The sequence below is a fragment of the Acanthopagrus latus genome, chromosome 19 (genome assembly GCF_904848185.1).
Source record: "Acanthopagrus latus isolate v.2019 chromosome 19, fAcaLat1.1, whole genome shotgun sequence".
Classification (NCBI taxonomy): Eukaryota; Metazoa; Chordata; class Actinopteri; order Spariformes; family Sparidae; genus Acanthopagrus; species Acanthopagrus latus.
This window is the reverse complement of record NC_051057.1, coordinates 3,611,965-3,632,489: the sequence shown is the minus strand read 5'-3', so window position 1 is coordinate 3,632,489 and position 20,525 is coordinate 3,611,965. Positions and strand designations below refer to the sequence as shown.

The 20,525-nt window shown below is 39.5% G+C and overlaps 1 protein-coding gene across 1 annotated transcript; it reads left to right on the top strand.

Moving 5' to 3' along the window:
- Window positions 1-983: 983 nt before the first annotated feature.
- Window positions 984-11,718, top strand: LOC119008882. Its single transcript, XM_037079598.1, has 5 exons — window positions 984-1,032; window positions 2,894-3,002; window positions 7,323-7,442; window positions 9,745-9,823; window positions 11,601-11,718. Exons 2-5 carry the CDS (start codon window positions 2,949-2,951, stop codon window positions 11,690-11,692), a joined length of 345 nt encoding a protein of 114 aa, XP_036935493.1. The 5' UTR covers window positions 984-1,032; window positions 2,894-2,948; the 3' UTR covers window positions 11,693-11,718.
- The last annotated feature ends 8,807 nt before the right edge of the window (window positions 11,719-20,525 follow it).

Below are 20,525 nucleotides of genomic sequence, written 5' to 3'. Positions count from 1 at the left end.
AATACTTTCGGTTGAGCTAAAGACTGTAAGACTGATTGTATAGATGTGTATGTGTTTAATTGCTCTCCATGTGACAATGAGATATAACTCTGGCAATGTTCACAAACTCAGTGAGAGTCGTCTTCCACCTGCTTCACCCAGGTGTAAGAAGTCTGGCAGTCTCTGTTGTGGCTGCATCGTCATTTTTTGTGGTTTCCATTATATTTTGCCAAAGTCTACAGCCCTTTTCACTCTCAATTTTCCTCACTGTGAGGACGGGACAGCGGACATAGTGACAGATTAAGTGACGGCTCAGCTGGATTGACAGCTGCTAACACAGACTGGTGATGACAGCGATCCCTCCTTCCCTCACAACCATTGTCATAAATGACACATTTTAGAGGAAGCATCTGTCTTGCAGTGTTTTGACTTTGAAAACTAGAGCCAATTAAATTGCGGGACAACATCTCTTGATCATAACTTTCAAGAGTCTTTAGGAAACCAAGCAGAAATTAAGCTGTAGGCTCCCATAAGAGTGCAGACAGTGGGACAGGCTAAATGAATGTTGCATGACTGTTTATACACCCTAATTTCTTAGATCAAAAATTATGTTTTTGTTTCAAAGACATCAGCACCGGATCTGGACTCACCAACATTTTGACAGTCATGGTACTCTGAGTTGCAGCAGCAAAGGGACAGGCAGAGGCTGAGAGAGAGTAGCTCTGCACTATAACATGTTCCCTCTAGGTGTCTCTGTAGACCAAATATATGTAGTTTCTCTCCATTGTCTCTTCCTAGAACATAAATTGAATTTAGGCTGCTTCCTCTACTGAGAAGCACATGATCATCCTGTGATGTTTTGCCTCCTTTTTTTCCTGTCTCCCGGACATTGGAGCTGTTGTCAGCATTGCTACTAAGTCTAGACTGAATGAATCCACTGAGGCAGTGGAGCAAAATGTATCCAGTGGGTTGGTTCCTTGCAGTTTTCCTGGCAGTGAGCACCTCTCAGCTTTGTTGTGCTGGCCCTCTCCATGCCCAGTGCAAAGTAGAATGGTATGCTTTCATTTTTGTATTTATTATTATTATTATTATTATTATTATTATTATTATTATTATTATTAATAATGTATGTATTTATTTATTTTTCTATTGTTCATATGACATCAATGTGTCATATTTGTTTTAGAGTCTCATTGTTTTCTGTTATCAAAATTGCATTATTCTGCAGAAAATGACATTCCACAAAACAATTTTTATTACATTAGTCATAGTTGCGTATTTGACTGGAAATCCAAATAAAATGTTTAAATGTTTTTCTTTTAATAAACTTACTAACAGATAATGAATTAAGTTACTATTCAAGCATGAATTCCCTCTTTATATTGTATGTTGCAGGTTTAGCTTCTAGTGATCTTCAGTAAACATTAGTGTATGTATGATTCCATCAGTGTAGGTGAGTGTTGTTTGTGATCACTGTTTGACTTTGCCCGTGCAGTTTTACTATATCTGGCACATTACATTGTTTCATACTACTTGTGGTTGAGGCATCAGTAATACAAACAACTTAGGTCTTAGTTCTCTTTACTTTCATAATTTTACTAGATTTTGAGAGAATTCACTGTGAATTGACTGAATCATGTTGCTTGTTTACAATAACATCTGTGTAGAAAACTGTTGCGCCACACCTTAGCTTACATACAATTTAACTGTTTTTTTTTTTTCATGATATTTGTGTACAGTGTAAAGTGTACAAAACCATTTAATCCAAATACATTGCTTTAGATGCTTTCGTATCTCATTAACAACAACACTTTGATTAACCTTAGATTGGAGAATGTCTTTGCCTCTTGGGCCACAGACAAAAGAAAATTACAGCTTGAGTTTTACCAAACTAGAGGTTCAAATAAGGTAGGTATCAACGAGGCTAGCAAAGCAGTATAGTACATGAAATAAGCACAGAAGCAATATCAGATCAGCACTAAATATCAGGTTGGACCAACATGTTTTGCAGGTATGGGTGAAAATGACAGCAGAAACAAACAAGTAAACCTCAACACTGAGAAGAACAAAAATAAAAAAAATAAAAGGGACATTAATTGAGTTCTGTTGACATTCTAAACTTCACTCCGGTTGAAATTGTTCTTTCTTTTAAATGGCATTTTAGATTGTGTGTGTATATCGGTTGTAATTAACAGATTCAATTAACATCTAAAATGTTTCCTGTCAAAACAACAGTGCATGCATTTAGGCATATGTTTGGAAAGAACATGTGATATGATCATCTGATTAGACATAATGACTTTAACTGATCAGCCTAATCAGAAAGCTGGCCACTGAGATGTCATTTTTACTGTGAATGGAAAATTCTGGGGTCAAGCAGGCCCCAAACCAGGACATGGACTGAGACGGTATTCCTGGTAAAAGTGGGACGATGTGAGCCTTAGTGTCACTTTCACCAAGTTTTTAATTGCTTAGGCCCTCTTGAAATGATATTTTTCGATCATCAGCCTTAAGAGAAGCAAGAAAAAGATGGGCTAAACTTTTTGGAAGGATTAAGTAACAGTCCACATTTTCTTTAATTTTAATCTGATCTCACTTATATTCTTATGTGAGATACAAAACATTGAAAATGAATAATGGATAAGTTCTGTTTTACACAAAAACATAAGTAATGTTGACAGTAAAATATTATAATATAAATATTGATGTGTTATAAGCAGTAACAAAAAGTCAGCCTTCTAAAATGACTCATTATAGACAAAACTTTCATGTAGTCAAAGAAATACGCAACACTTGCACCTTATCTCCACTAGATGCCACCACTGCATTTACAATGCCAACTTGACTTGTTTCAAGGTGTGATTATATGGGCTCTAATCACATGCAGTGACTGTGCTTGTGTTTTCCCTTGCAGGTACTTTGCAATACCATGTCAAGTAGTTTATGAATCCCTGGTCTCACAGATTAAGATGTGGGGAACCATGGCTGGCTGCACCATGGGAGGACAGAGGTGCCTATATAAGGTTTGTGTGTGCGCCCCTTGTACTTCTGTCTGAGACTAAATTCCAGTTGACTGCAGCACAGCTGATTATAAATGTCTCAACTGGCAGGTGTGAACTGCTGTGATGCGAGTTGCAAGGACTTACATGCTACTTTCCTGCTATAGTTGTCACCATATTGAAATTTTTACCTTTGAATCAATACCTTTTAAAAAAATCAATATTCAATATGATTTTCGATGGAGCCAATCCCAGCTGCCACATTAAATGTAACACTTATTTTGATACCTTTTATTTCTCGTTACATCAGGCGTTTAAAGATAATGTGCAAGGTTTCTGCTAGAAAGCCTTACCAAATAGTGTTTGGGTGTTGGGGAAGGGGTCTGTCACTTAAATTAGAAGAAGTGAACCTAGGTCTAAGTTTGTGCTAACTCTGTGGCCAACTCCCTTAACTTTAGTAGATTTAAATTTAGATATGTTTGGGTTTAGTCTCGAGGAGATTTACACGTACTGCACTGCTACTTACAGAGCTATAACACATATGCTCTTTCTCTCTCTCTCTCTCTCTCTCTGTCCTTTGCACACTTGCTAACATCACTGTGAGTTTATTATTTACTGAGTTGTATAACACCTTTTACTTTTAAAATTATTGTTTAATTATGTAATTTTAAAAAAATCTACGCGAGGGAGTGCAGCTGGTACTAGTATATTAATACATGATTTATACATAATACAAAATTAACACATGTTTTAATTACTCCGAATTGGTGTGTATTGAATATTTATATTTTTGACAACAATACTCCCTGTCCATGACCTTGGTTGCCTCATTAATGTTTTATGCATATCGTGACAGTGAACCAAGAATACTGGAAAAGTGGTGGGTGGGGGCAAATGAATTTCCTAAAAAGGAATTGGTGGGCATACCCCTCACATTAGAGTATATTGTCTAGAGTATATGTCCAGACTTTAAATACATTTAGGTGGAAAGGATGACGATAACTAGAGCAAGAGAAGGTAAACAAAAATCTATGTCTACAATGATAAATGTAATATAGAGTAAAAATGAATACGCTTCTGCTGAAGATAGAGAAATCTGCTATACCTCTGAAATGCTTCTATTTTTATACACTAGAGCTGAGGTGACGTTAAAAAATGTAATATTACGGCATAATGGTTTACACAGCCTTGGTCACAAACAAGTATGTGGGTCACTCATTGGTTAAATCTTTAAAATATACATATGTACATGACTTGAGTGAATCATATTCATCTTAAACTCATCATGCTCTCCTTGGCTGTCTCTTACCTGAACATGCTGTATTTTCCGATGCGCAAACAGCCCTAATGTCTGACTCACCATTTTCCCCTACTGAGTGCAGTTTCTTCAATCAGTTTCCCTTCTGTGGCTGCCTGGGTGAGTTGCATTGGCTGAGACCTTTGCCCCTCCCAACACTCTCCCTTGAACTTTGCTCTTTGTGCTCCCAATACCAGCATCTAGGGTAGAGGTTTTTCCTAAAGAATTTTGAGATCATCCTCATGTCCAATCATTATTCCATTTACATTCATTAGAGCACCAGATCCACTAACAGCAAAACAAGCCCACAGCATAATACTACCACCACGATGCTTGACAGTAGACATGGTGTACATGGGGTTAAGGGCCTTACCTTCTAACCTCTAAAAATATTGCTGGTCACTGTGTCCAAACAACATTAACATTTCTGCTCAGAGCTGCTCAGCACCAATGAGCAGGTTCTATATGCCTGCTCTCAGTGCCTTACAAAACTTGTTTTAGGTCAAATTTAACAACTTATTTCCCAGACAAACCGACTTTTCACTAAGGGTGACAGTGAAGAAGTCGGAGAGAGAGGAACGAGAGAAATACAGAGAGGAGAAGATCTTTGTTTATTTTGAGAAAATGGCTCAGAAACGTTATTCTGTGGACCACAGACTTGTGTGGACCTTGAAATATGTTGTACATAGTTATTCACAGTTCTTCCTTGTTTTGAAAATACATATTTATAAAATGTCAATGTTCGTTTTTCTTCATTGAATGACTTATTGCATTCTGATGATGTTATACTGCTCAGGAGATATTGATGGGTTACATCTGGCGTTAACCATGGTTGTCCTGAACCCATAGAGGTGCAGGACTTCGTATTTCACTGAAGAGACCACAGAGTAAAAATGTGACAGAAGCAAAAATGGCCAGGAAATCCAAACATCAAGTAAGACTGCAGAATTTGTAGATTCTTTGAATGTAGGTCCATCACCAATATTTTTCCTATGTTCCTTAGGCCTGGGGGTACCTGAAAATGTGGTGTATACACTAATTCCTTATTTTTTCAATTTTTAAGAAAGATAAAATCACAGAAATTCATTTTTTTTTTTTTTCAATTCAATATTTTTTCTAATGATTTATAGCTTTTAGATTTTGGTACACTGCATGAAGACATGATTGGGTTATACAAGCCTATAGCCATGGTTGTCCTGAATCTATAGAGGTGCAGCACTTCACTTTGCAGTGAAAAATGAGACTACATTGAGTAAAAATGTGATTGGGATTCTGAGGGTTAAGTTTGGCTGAGTTTAGCTAGCTAAAAAAAAATACATTGTGAAATAATATAGGTATTGAATTAAGGAATTAAGATTAATATTTTGTCCAGACACGCGGAACAAAATGACATAATCTAGTCTGCAACAAACCAATATATTACAGAGCGCAATGAAAACAGGCCAATAGGTATCACACAAAGATAGGAAAACCTGAAGTCAGCAAGCAAGTCAAACATGGATGAAATAGGTCATCACAAGCAGTGTTTAAATCTTGGGGATCACTTGATATTCTGACCCAATACTTTTACAAGCAGTCAAGAGGAAGTGTCACACCTTGTCCTCGGTGAAAGGATGGTCAGATCATTACAAAATCGTTAGCCGTCATCAAGAGATTGTTAGCCATTGAACAGAGAGATAACAGGAAAATCTCCTAATATGGACAGAAACCAAGCCACTGCCGGAAGCAAGAGAGTATATAAACCCAGAATCATGGACTAAAGAGCGTTCTTCCACTCGGTCCAGCATTGAAGCAACACCTGAGACGGAGTATGTGAGCAGCCTAAACATCGCAGAAAGGACTTAAAGAAATCTTCAGCAGAAGCAGACCAAGGAAATAAGAGCACAAAGGATCAACCATTTTTGCCATCATGCTGTGGATTACAAATTGGATATTGGAGTACTTTTGTTCACTCTGCTGGCTTGAAGTTTGGACTTTTAGGAAATTGAGCGACTTCGGGCGGGGTTGGGATTTGCCTCAAGGACTTGGACTTTCAGCAGGAAGTTAAATGGAAGCCATGGAAAGACCTGACCCTCTCCATCTCACCTACTTTTAAGTATGTTTAAGGAAGCCTGAGCTCTTTTCTATGATTTTTTTATTTTTTATTTACAGTATTGTGATTTTATCAATAAGGATTTTTGATAAAAAATAAGTATAGAGTTGTGTACGCTTTGCCCTTGCTAAAGTCTATGCAATAAAAGTAACATAATATAGTTAAAGTAAAAGTTGTGGACATTGATTTTATGTCCTGGTGAGGTATAAAGTTAGGTGTTAAGTGTGCAAAATATCTTAAAGGTTCTTAAAGGTTACTCTGGCCTACCAAATTGAAACAGTCCCTTTGGGTTTACTAAAAGTCCCTAAAATCCAATCTAGCACCATACCAATTGCACAGATCATTTAGAGGTGAGCTGCCATTAATGGGCGTGGCTGGTGGCCGTATCTGTCCTTCCATTTTTTTCATCCAGATCCATTTTTGCAATGTTCCAAAGGAAACAGGCAGCCCTTGAAATTTGCTATAGGTGGGAGTTAAAGGAAAAATCCTTAATCAAAAACAACTCCCAGAGGGAGAAACAAACCACCATAAAACACAATCACAAGCAGTTGTTTTCTAATTCTAGATTAAATCTAGATTAGATATCATTTTGTCACCATATTTCTAATAGCTTTGTGTGTTTTCTTGACACATTCATCCAATAGCACACAGATCAATCAACACAGGCACCAAAAAGCTGAAGAATGCAAGCCTCTGTCTGAACAGCCCAATTGGTTAACATGTCGACATGGCCACACAGGTGGCTGCACTTTCACCTCCCGTGTGTCTCTGGGGAGATGTGAAGAGTGGAGAAAAGAGAGTGGCAGCTTGTAAGAAGTGTTGGTATCTAAGAATAAGGTCACGCTACGCCAAAGAGCAAAATGCAAAAGTGCCTGCATTGCATACTAGTGAGTACTAGCCCACTTCAAGCACTGGTGAACGGTCTTTAATCAAACATGGTTTGTTCTCTCTGCAGCTACAGTCTGCCTCTGCCCACTTTATAGCAGCCAAACACACAACTCCCTTTAAGAGGTATGTGGACAACATCAACTTCCGGCTGGCATCCTATCACTTCTTCAGCTGTTGTCATATTTCGGTAAGTTTTCACTCTTCTGGGATTCATGATCTGACAGATTCTGGAAAACTAAACCAGCCAAAACTGTATCATCATCCAACAAGTTACAACATACAAGGACAGCAGTTCCTCTTAGTGGCAAGCTCTGTTTGCTCTTGACCACTTTAATAATAATCCTTTCCATATCCTTGCTTTCTGTTTCTCTGTCACAAAGAGGTTGAATTAACCAAATATGTCCAGTAAGTGACGAGTTCTTTTACAATGATGGTGAAATCTGAAGCCTTGCCATCATTTTGACATATTAGAAAAACTGAGGATGATCTTCCATAAAGTTAGTAACTTAAAATTGGTCACATTGTCATAGTAACCACTATGGGTCAGAATGGGGAGCAACTGCATATCTGGTGCAGAGAGAGTGCATGCTGTATGATTTCCTCCCTGTGATCCTTCAATCACCTCCAAGGAGTTTACCTGATCAACTTAAAAAGTCTCTAGCAATGGCTCAAATAGTGGCAGCCACTATTTGTGGCATCTGCCAGTGACCTGCTGCAGCTGCCAGTACTTGAGCTGGCTCTATCTCAAATCTCACCGAAATTGGAGCTGCCAATTCCAGTGTCTAGAGTGACATTGGACTGGTACAGAACAAAATTAGTATTGTATTAGTTGTTTATATTGCTAAAGTATCTCTATGTTGCATTTTTATATTAACCAATAACCTCTATTATTAAGGATATGGGTATATCTGACTCCAATCTGTGTTAATTCAGGAGAGACTCTGAGAGACCTTTGCACAAAAGACAATGTAGAAGTGCTTGGAAGTTAGACTCCATTGTGATGCAGTATTATCTGGGGAGGTGATGAAGCTGTGCGTGGAATAGTGGTGGTGATGATGGTGGAGGAAAATCCTGGAGATGAGTAGAACCTGGACACTGGATATGAAGAACTGGAGGAGATGGGGTGGAGAAGCCTGAAATGACAGCTGACAGCAGCAGGTGACATGCAGTGACATGAGTGGCTGATGGCGTTTGTGGCCAAATCTGGATGAAAAGAGCGAAAATGAAACACCTATGGTCAAAGGAGGGATTGGGGAGCAAGGTGATTGAAAAGTCTTCCTGATTGAACTTATACTGAGGTTCATTTCAGTCAGTAGATTGACTATGTCGTAGTAATATTTAGGGAGGTGATTAAGCCACGTGTAGAACAGGAACCCCAGCAAAGAAAAGTACAGAATAGAAAGGAACGGCCAGACAGAATATTTCTAGCAAAAGTAAGCTTCAGAGTATTAGACAGAGAAATGCATAACGGGGAAGAAAATCATAAATATCAAGATTTTTCTTCAGTAATTAATACTTATGACATAAACAGTATGATTAAAGGTCAATGAGGACCAAATATGAATTAAAAAGTCATATGATCAGATGAAAACTAGGACATGGAGACCAACACAAATGTAAACCAGATGTGAGGTCTGGCTACCAACAGGAATTAAGTCCAAATGACAAACAGAAATTAAGATTCGACAACCAGTCTGCAAATAGGTCACGAAGACCATAAATATGAAAAAAATAAAAAATAAACGGACAACACAGGAACCAGACAGAAATAAGAGTCATAAGACAAACAGCTGGCCAAGGATAAATAAAATGAAAACAGAAATGATTTTATCGAATTACTGTATCTACTGAGAAAAGTTACTCACTGAGAGTAGTTGGCCACTTGTTGCACATTACTGTTACAGTATCTTGTCCTTTTCATCCAAAAATTCAAAATAACTGGAATATTTCCACAAGGTTAATACTGTCCTCACCGCCATCTCACTACATTGAATTAGCTAGCTACACATGCACACTGACACAACTCTATGATGATAAGATCGAGAAATGTAATATCTCTGTTAAAGAAAATATATATATATATATATATATATAGAAACAATTGTCGAGCCCTCTTCTTAGGATCGAACCGATTCCCAGCTCCAAGGAAACCATAAAAAATGATTATAGGAATACAGCATTAAATACTGCATCAACATACTGAGAGACGCCACCTCTGAGAACCAACAGCATCCTATAGAACAGGTAAAGAGTAATAGGGAGAGAGCTTTAGAGACTTTTAACAGTTTTTTTATTTATTTTTTTTTTTTTCCTGTAGGGTTGGAAAGCAAGCTAGGAAAGGAAGGTTCATTACATCTGATGTTTAACTGATGATGATTTTTACAACCCTGTCAATCAAACTTTTGCACAACAAGAAATTCTAACACAACCTAAAACCATTTGTTTTCAGGGTAAAACTAACCCTAACACATCAAATTATGACTTTGTAGGCTATGTCAATCTCTGAGTCCTGGTATGCCATCAAAGACCATGGCACCAACTACTGCAACCTCTACAACCTCATCGAAGGTAAGAGCAAACAACAAAATGCTGTGGACATCATTGGCACCCTTTTACTAATCATTCAGTTTCCATTGATTTTTTTTTTTTTTTGTCCTGAAACTACTGAAACTGGAATGGACAGGGACTGATGTGTAACCCCAAGAAATGTGAAGGTGTTCGTTACGATTGTTGACCTCAAAAAGGATATCTGTTGGCTTTCTAATGAACTTCAAAAGAAAGATTAACTTTTGACTAGCTTTTTTTTTACCACTGCTACTCACTGATTCCCTGGAACGTGTTATCCTTGACAAACACCAAGATACTTGGTGTTGAACCTGTGCCATATGGTTGAACTTTGAGCAGTAGCACTAGACAGAAAATATTGTCACGTGATCAAAGTGGTGTCTCTGGCCCCATTCACACTGTCCTTTGAGTGCGGAGATCCAGCACTAATTCTCCGCACCCTCCTCTGTGTGAGGGTTAGGGTAAGTCTCAGAAGCAGCGAGGGGTGAAACCTCTGCAGTGCTGAAGTGCCTCTGGAGGTAGTATCAGAGACGGAGCATTGGCAACCCAAACCTGTCTGAATGGCTCCGGCTGCGCAGGGTAGGGGCATGTCAGTCTGACAGTCTGACAACTACAGAGGTCCTTCACTCAACAATATAAAGTAAATGTCCCACAAAGCAAGACAAAGTTACATGACCAGACAACAGTAACAAAATAACTGTAACTGTCTTTTGCAATTTATATGAGTTTAAAAATACTGCAGTTATATGTGGAGAAGCATCTGTGCTCCTGCTTGTTCTACAGACTCTTCGTCACAGTTCTGCCCAAAAAACAGCACCTGTCACCAGCAAAAAACTTTAACTCACCAGGTGTTTTGTGTTGAGAAAAAAAATCTCTGTGACGGTGAACCCGCCCAACCGAGACGTCAGTGAACTTTCCCCCAGAAAACAGCATTCCTCCCTGTGAGTGAGAGTCAGACAGCAACCAATTTACTGATGGTGACCAAAAAAAGTAACTTTGACACTTTCCAGTATGTTTGGTGGGTCAGGAGCTCAATTGTAACACATTATAACAGCATCCATATGACTATTAACAGTCAGCAGGTACATGCTTAGGTAGATACCGGGTAAACACCAGGGGAAACACCTTGAAAACAACACACAGACCTCATCATCATGATATGTACTGTCAGGCCACACAGCATTAGGCCAGCCAATAGTAACCTCATCAGTACACCAATAGAGTAATGCCCTGTCACAACAGCCCATATTTCCTATCAAGCCTTGTGCTTGACAGTGTATTTTGTTTAGTTTGCTGTTTTGAGTTCCAAAATTAAATGTAAAAAATGTCTGATTGTTTGTCTTTGTAATACTTGTGTCTGTTCTGTTAGGAAATTGTCATTTTTGTGTTTGTTAATAGTTTTAACCATTAGTGAAGTGGAAGTTGCGTTTATTGAGGTCAGCTGTATCTAGCAATGTATACCAGATCATATGGTTGAAATGTTAGCTTAAAAGACAGTGTATCTGACATGTGTTAGAGTTATGGCTTAGAGACAGCTGCCTGCTCTGATCTGCAGTCTCTATACTGATTAAAAAGTCTGCTTTGCACCATGATAGCATTATTTGGCAGCTTGATGACACCAGTAGAATGCCATATGCAATGTCTAAAGACGGCTTTCCAAATATTTACCACCATCCAAATATACAGTATGATAACCATTCTTGTACTGTTCTATCATTTCTTGTTGTTATCCATGGACAGATGCTCATCATACCCATTTCTCCTATCATTTGTTCAACAGGAAGTGGTCTAACTGAAGCCAGAGGTTATAAAGAAGTCACCAGTGACTTCCTGTGCACCCAACGTTCCTCTGCTAACTGCACAATCTACTGACCTGTCTACTGAATTAATAGCATGATCACAGGCAATCACATTATATGAAGAGAATGTAGTTGACTGATCAGCAGTTTTGATCTTTTACTTATCTTGAATGGCTTGGGGAAATAGCTTGCAGACCTAAATGCATTTGCATTCACATATATAAAAACACACACAGTTCATCTTGCCACCTGTAACTGCTTTGAAATGGCTCCAAGTGACTTTCCTGACTTGTTCAAATCAATAATTAACTCTTTCGGATCACTGCTGAGCTCCTTGGACTTTCCCATTATAGTGTTTGTGGCTGGGTGTATCAAACAAGCCTTACTAAAATGGGCCCAGAAATGTCATCAGTCTTTATTAATTATAGGCACACAAATGTAGTTAAGAGGCCATTGTACAAAGCTAATTTGATTGACACAACTTTCTGTAATAAGCAAAATGGATCTTTGAACTTGCTTTCTGTATTGTAAGATTTGGTCACACTTTCAGAAGTCCTATATGTCACAACGCGGTGAGGGATGTCCTGTCATGGTTTTTTTGTCTTGTGAATTTCATGTTTTATTTTGAAAGGTAACTCTCCTCTCCTTTCAGGTCACTTGCCCTTCCTCTTGTGTCACCACTCTGACGTCATCCCTAATCCTTGATTGTTTCCACCTGTGCTCCCCTCCCTCATGTGTATAAAGTCTTTCTCTTCCCCTGTCTGCGTCGCCAGAGTATATTGTTCATCCTGTTGAATACATCCAGCCTTGTTCATAGTCTTGCATCAAGTCAAGAATTGTCATGTTTTATTTTCTGTCTTTGTATGCCTCTGAAGAAGAGTGATTTTGAGTTTGTAAATTTTTGGTTAGACCTTTTGTTTTCAGCCAAGTATTTTGATGGCGTTTGCTTTTTCCTCCTTTGGAGCGTTTTTCCTTGATAAATTTTATAACAGAGTAGATAATTTTGATAGCCTTTGAGCCTTTTCCTCTGAGAGTGATTTTGATTTATTAAATTTTCATAGCATCAGTTTTGAGTACAGTGTAGTTTTCTTCTTTCCTCCTATGGGAGCGTTTTTTGTTCATTCAGTGTTTCTTATTGTCTTGTCCTCTGGACCCAAAGATTTTCATAGCCAATTTGTTTATCATTCTGTCTGAAGAGATAAAAACCTGAAAATAAAACCTATCATTACTGTTGCCAATCTGCATCTGAGTCCTCTCTTTTTGCTGAGTCTGACACTATAATAGAATAATTATTGAACCAAACTTCAATAACATTTTTTTCTTTTTTTTCTTTCTTTTTTTAGTGACGAAATAGCATGTGTCCCACTCACTCCATCACAGAAATTTGAAGAAATTATTGGAACTCAAGACTGCCATGATATGCATGTTCTTCACACGTGTATGCAAACATTTGACCACAACCTCACATTTTGGTTCTTGGTTGTTTGGGTGCAGTTGGGGGACTGATATGTACATTTTGAGTGATGTTATCTTGAACAACACTGCAGTCTTGAGTAGAAACTAGAAATTCAAAAATATGTGCAATCTTATGATTGAAGGGTAGAATATTAGAATAGAATAGAATTACTCAGAATTATGTTCTATCCTATTATTCTACAATCATAAGATTGATTATTTTTGGGTATGTATGGTGTATATGTTCTCACATTTTACTGCTGCACAGCAGTTCATTTCAAGCTACAGGACCAACAAATTTATCTTATTTGCTTCCAATTTTCCCCAACTGAATCTGGATTGGTATTTGTTTAGTTACTGATTTTATTTTACTGTATACTATATTCTATATATTGTCATAGTTTGGACTTTGTTGTGGCCTGTTTTTTCGTGGGCTTTCTTTTTGTACTTTTTGTTTCAGAGGTGATGTGAAAGGCTGGGCATGGTTTTCTGCTGGCCAGAGCTGTTCACTAATGCTGCCAGATTGTTATCACCTGCTCTAGTTGGTACATGGTCTACTTAGCGATGGTACATGGTCTACTCAGCAATTCCATTGTCTCTAGTTTTCCAGTTAGTTTTTTTCCTACGATCAAACTCTTTTCCTGTATCTCCACCTTCCCAGTGATTGAACAACTCCTGGATCAGCACCTTAGCCAAACACCTCCCAGCTGCCAGCACCTCTGCAACCCTGCACTTTCTTGAACTCCCCGAGAATACAACCTGGTTCGGTGCTTGGTCCTCTCCTCTTCATACTCTACCTGTTCCCCCTTGGCAACATCATTCGCCACCATGGTCTCCACTTCCACTGCTATGCTGATGATGTCCAGCTTTATATCTCCACCAAATCCATCACCCCGGCCACTCACTCCACTCTCTCCAACTGCCTCACCAACATCAAATCCTGGATGCAGACCAACTTCCTAAAACTCAAATGTGACAAATCAGACCTTCATCATTATCGGCCCCAAATCCCTCACCAAAATCACAGACAGTTTCCACCTCACCATTGACAACTCCTCCCTGTCTCCATCCCCCCACAGTCGCAACCTCAGAGTCATCTTTGACAATAACCTCGCTTTGAACATCACATCTACCAAATCACCAGAACTGCCTTCTTCCACCTCAAGAACATTGCCCGACTCTGCTCATCACTCTCCTCCTCTGCTGCCGAAACTGTCATCCACGCTTTCATCACCTCCAGAATTACTACTGCAACAGCTTCCTCTATGGCACACCATCCAAAACTCTAAATAAACTACAGTACATCCAAAACTCCTCTGCACATCTGCTTACCCACATCTCCACCCGTGATCACATCACTTCTGTCCTCCAGAACCTCCACTGGCTCCCAGTTCCACAGCGTATTAAGTTTAAAATCCTCCTCACACACAAAGCCCTCCATAACCAGGCCCCTTCCTACCTCACTGACTTGCTCCATTGCCACAATTCATCCCGCAGCCTCCACTCAGCTGATGCAAACCTCCCGACTCCACCTCCTAGGACCAAGCACCGAACCTGGGGAGATAGAACCTTCTTAGTAGCTGCCCCCACCCTCTGGAACTCTCTCCCCAAACACATCCATGACTGTATCGACCCTCAAACATTCAAAGCACGGACAAAAACACACCTTTATAAAATGGCTTTTAAAGTTTAGCTCAGTCTAATATGTTTTTGGCGTACTCTTTTTTTTTATTGTTTTGCTGATTTGATGTTTGTTTTCTGTAAAGTGTCTTTGAGTATTTAGAAAAGCGCTTTTAAATAAAATATATTATTATTATTATTATTATTATTATTATTATTATTATTATTATTATTATTTGATATGGATTTCATTATTGTGGCTCTTTAAAAGAAAAAAAAATCCTGGCCATGAAGTGTACAAAATGTAGGAAGCAGCATGGTGAAAGAACAAATAGCAGGCTCCGACCATACGTCTGGTAACCCGACACATACACACAATACAGTAGATATTCAAACCATAGCTTGCATCAAGAAAAGCAGAAAACACCAAACCAACACTCAAACATAAATCAGCAAAAAACTGGCAGACATTAGCTCAAACCACAAATTAAACTGAACAAATTCTTTGCAGACTTAGAAAACATTAAACATTTTCACAACATTTGACAAGGAACTGGCAATGGGGTTTGGCCTTACAAGTTGGACTGTAGCTCAGTGACTTGTGACAATGTTGGCCTGGCCAGTTACCTGATTCATATAATTAGCATTGTTTTCTATAGCTAATTGTCTGTAAAATAAATATATTTAAAATGTGCTCCATTGGCACTAATGCAGTGTGCACTGCAAAGTGCCCCCCCACCCTGGCCCCCATCAGTCTTCCTGTTTATGACAAGCATTTTTTTCATTGGCTGTGTCTGTCTACTAATCGACAAATAAAGAATGAAACATTATTTTGAGTCTGAAGTCACCAAATGAAGGTTTGATGATGTCTTCTGTCTTCCTTTTGTTTGGGCCCTTGGTAAAAACAAGAGTCAAAAAGAAAACAGCACACACCAATAGAGAGCCACTTGCTGTGAATATAGCTGTGGATACCGCTCAGAGGTGAGTTGCAGTCTGACGAGGGGCATCATTCTTTCTGACACCTAAACCAGTTTTCGCTCTTAAAAATGATGGTGAAGTGAGGGGAGCGGAGGGAGCCACAGAGAGAAAATACACCCTTAGCTGTGTGTGGATTGCTGGGCAGCTTTTATTAAGGGAGCAATATGCTCAGCCACGCTTTGCCATCCATCACTTAGCCCACCCCCACCCCTCACCATACCGGACTTTGGTGTGTCTTCTCTCAGGGTTGAGCACCTGACTGGCAGGCAATTGTGACATGCTAGAAAACTGAGACTTTATCATGACACAATGGCTGCAAGGCCACCTTTATGTTACACAATAAAACAATCAAGCAAGCAATAAATTATGACAAAACAGATTAACATGCTTCCCATAATGATGGCTGAGTAACAACAAATAATAGTAAAATGGTAATAAAAATAATAATAATAATAATAATTATAACAATAAGAAGAAGACAAAGAAGAATAACAAACGGCCCTGAGCAATATTTGGTAGACTGGAATTGGAATTGTAATTTTCTGGCCTGTAGCTGCTTATTAGTTTTTCACTCACTTTCTAGACCAACTCTGCTCTGTGCAGTAAGATGTTGCATAGACAGGGATTTAGTAACTTCTTTCTTTCTTTCTTTCTTTCTTTCTTTCTTTGTTTTTACTGCAAACAGAGACCATTTACACACTTTATGGCTGAGTAAAGTAATAAAATTGTGCAGGACCTTAACATTGATCTAGCCCTCAGGATCAACCAATCAATCAAAAGTATGCAGGTTATCAGGTCACTATCCTTATAGTAGAGGCTCTGCCTGTAACACAAGAGTAAGTAGTATATAAATGATGTTTGATTTGACTGATTGACTAAAAACTACTGTAGAGTAGGGGTCAACTGATTATTGGTTTGGATGATTAGTGGATCCGATATTCAGCATTTTTACAATAATCAAAATTGTTTTCATTTTCAAGAATTTATGTTAAAGAATAAATAAATTTTAAAAAATGTGCACTCACTTTTCAGTCTTGCTCACTGTCCAGCCCACAGCCCATACATGCATACATACATACATATATACAGAGAGAGAGAGAGAGAGAGAGAGAGAGAGAGAGAGAGAGAGAGAGAGAGGGACTTATGGTATTCCTTTTTGCTGTATAATCACCATCAGTGAACAAGTCACTCGCGAGGACAGAGGCTGTTTTCCAGAGGAAAGTTCACTGAAGTCTCGGTCCGGAGGGCTGACCATCGCAGAGATTTGTTTTTCATTATAAACACTTAAAGTTTGTGCTGGTGACAGATGCTATTTTGGTGCAAAAATGTGAGGAGGAGTCGGTAGGACAGGTGGGAGGACAGACAGGAGGACAGACATCTCCATGTACAGTTGTGGTATTTTGGCTCATCCATTCACACTGGTTCAGTTTCCCAATACTGCGCCTCTGATACTATCAGATGTGTATCATATACAGAAGTTATTGAAATGTTACATAAATAAAATCTTTAATTAAAAAAAAAAAAAGAGGTTTGTATCGAACTGTGGGCCAAAAATCGTGATACAAATCATGAGTTTGGTGTATCGTTACAGCCCTGTTGGAAATACAGTCATTATTTTGAGTTTGAGTCAGATAAAGATGAGAATATTAAGGTTCATTGTACACTCTGTGCTGGCAACAAAGTACTATCAAGCTTCAAAAACACAATGTCAAATTTTAAGAAACATTTGGAGTCACAGCACAGTTAGGTTTACAGAGCAAGTCCCACGAGGTGGTGTTAAGCAGAGCGCTGCGAGCAAAGCCACAGCCTCGACTTCTGCAGGAGCTCCCCCAGCACCCAAAAAACAAAAGCTGGACTTCAGTGCAAAACAGGTAAATGGGGGAGAGTTGAAGAAGTTGGTCGGGAGGTATGTTGTAGCGGAAATGGTGCACTTAAACACGGTGGACTCGCCCTCGTTTGATGCCATATAAGATCCTACTACTATTAATGCCGTGCTTGGCGTTACTGTTAAAAATGCACTTCCAATAAAGTGAGTATTGGCAAAACCGGTTGTCATTTTCATGTAGAGGTGGTGGTGTGTTGTCGGCATCTGCTGAATGGAACCAATAATGTAACTAGTAATCTGACTTTGTTACTTTTAAAGATACACTATATTACCAAAAGTATTCGCTCACCCATTCAAATGATCAGAATCAGGTGTTCTAATCACTTGGCCTGGCCCCAGGTGTATAAATTCAAGCACTCAGGCATGCAGACTGTGAAACAAGACATTTGTGAAAGAATGGGCCGCTCTCAGGAGCTCAGTGAATTCCAGCGTGGAACTGTCATAGGATGCCACTTGTGCAACAAATCCAGTCGTGAAATTTCCTCGCTCCTAAATATTCCACAGTCAACTGTCAGCTCTATTATAACAAAATGGAAGCGTTTGGGAACAACAGCAACTCAGCCACGAAGTGGTAGGCCACGTAAAGTGACGGAGAGGGGTCAGCGGATGCTGAAGCGCATAGTGCAAAGAGGTCGCCGACTTTCTGCACAGTCAATTGCTAGAGAGCTACAAACTTCATGTGACCTTCAGATTAGCCCAAGTACAGTACGCAGAGAGCTTCATGGAATGGGTTTCCATGGCCGAGCAGCTGCAGCCAAGCCACACATCACCAAGTGCAATGCAAGGCGTCGGATGCAATGGTGTAAAGCACGCCGTCACTGGCCTCTAGAGCAGTGGAGACGCGTTCTCTGGAGTGATGAATCACGCTTTTCCATCTGGCAATCTGATGGACGAGTCTGGGTTTGGAGGTTGCCAGGAGAACGGTACATTTCAGATTGCATTGTGCCAACTGTGAAATTTGGTGGAGGAGGAATTATGGTATGGGGTTGTTTTTCAGGAGCTGGGCTTGGCCCCTTAGTTCCAGTGAAAGGAACATTGAATGCTTCAGGATACCAAAACATTTTGGACAATTCCATGCTCCCAACCTTGTGGGAACAGTTTGGAGCGGGCCCCTTCCTCTTCCAACATGACTGTGCACCAGTGCACAAAGCAAGGTCCATAAAGACGTGGATGACAGAGTCTGGTGTGGATGAACTTGACTGGCCTGCACAGAGTCCTGACCTGAACCCGATAGAACACCTTTGGGATGAATTAGAGCGGAGACTGAGAGCCAGGCCTTCTCGACCAAGTGAAGTACAGTACAGTACAGTAATTAAGTTACTTTTTAAAAGAGTAATCAGATTACATTTTCAAGGTAACTGTGGCAATACTGTTAGTGAATGATATAAAAGTTACAGATTGTAAGGTAGACTTTTCTACTCTAGTGACAACGTTTTCTTTTTATGCAGAAAGTTAAATTATTTGTCAGTAAAGTCATACAATCACAGCATTTTTTTTGTAGTAGCAATGTTCTGAGTCGGTAACCTAGCAACACTAGAGGCGTCAGGGGGCATTTTCTTTGATATTTAAAAAAGAAAAAAAAAAGTGGCACAAATGTTTTTGTTGACTCTATTTTATTTTAAATACCGCTGCTTATATACTGATGGTTTGGGAGTCAGTGGGCCACAAGACATGGAAACAATTGACAAAAAAATATCACAATTTCTGCATATTAATATTCATATAAAATAGAGGAAGCACTAAACTATGATGAAAATAGATGTGTCTCATTCGTCCAGTTTACTTATACAATCTGCTGCTGGTTTGGAGTCACTGGGTCACATGACATGGAAGATATTGAAAAAAAAAATGCAATTATTTTGTATTAATATCCATCCATCCATTGCCTGTAACTACTTTATCCTTTTTATGGGGTTGCAGGGATTGTTGCTGGAGCCAATCCCAGCTGTCTCTGGGCGAAGGCAGAGTACACCCTGGACAAGTTGCCAGCTCATCACAGGGCCCTTACTGATGGCAGAGGCCACCGTGCATGGTGCCAACCGCACATCAGGGGCAATTTGGGGTTTAGCATCTTGCTCAAGGACACTTCGACATGCAGCTCAGCCCAGCCCCGACCTTCCGATCACTAGCTGACCTGATCTACCTGTTGAGCTACAGCTACCCTTTGTATTAATATATTTACGCTAATTAATGTGATGACGGTCCTTAAATCAGCTTCCAGCAATTCAGCGCAAGGCTCTGGGAGGTGAGCTAACCATCCTTCTGCTGCTAGCCAACCTAAAACTACCTTCACCTTTGTGGTTTACGTAGCGTAGCGTTTTCCTAGGAGTGTGGACAGCACATCTGAGGGGGCTTCAGATGGCTCTGACACGTTTGCTTAGTTAGCTGCTAGCAACCATTCATGCAAGCTAGCAACTGGGGTCTAATGAATGTAATGTTAATCCAACAAGTGCAGTAATTTGCTCACAAAATGGGGTAAACAGTAAAATCAGAGATGGTTAATAAAGGATATAAAAGATATTTATTCAGTACTTGTTTTTATTATAGCCTAAGTTAGGCTGCCTAACTATAAATGTTGTTGTCTGTGTAGCTGTGTAAATATGCTGCACATATCTATTTTATTTCAGATCTTTTATTTTTGTTAACATTCTCAAAACCCCCCTAACCACATCAGACATCCAAGCACTGGGCAAGAGAGAGTTGTCCACAGGAACTTGCTTCTCCAAGGTAACTTTCTGCCAGTGGAGGTGGAGCATGAAAGGGAGTCATCCTTTGACAGCAGCTCCGAATCAAGTCAAGAACACAGAACAGTGGTTGGAAGCCTCCTGGTGACTGAATCTTAGTTTGACCGGTCAGAAAGCACTGCCAGCTGGGTAGCAGAGTTAGCTTCCTTGGAAGACTCTCCAGAAAGAGAGCATACACCTCCAGAACCCCCTTGATAACCCTGACCCAGTTGTTCAGGAGCCAC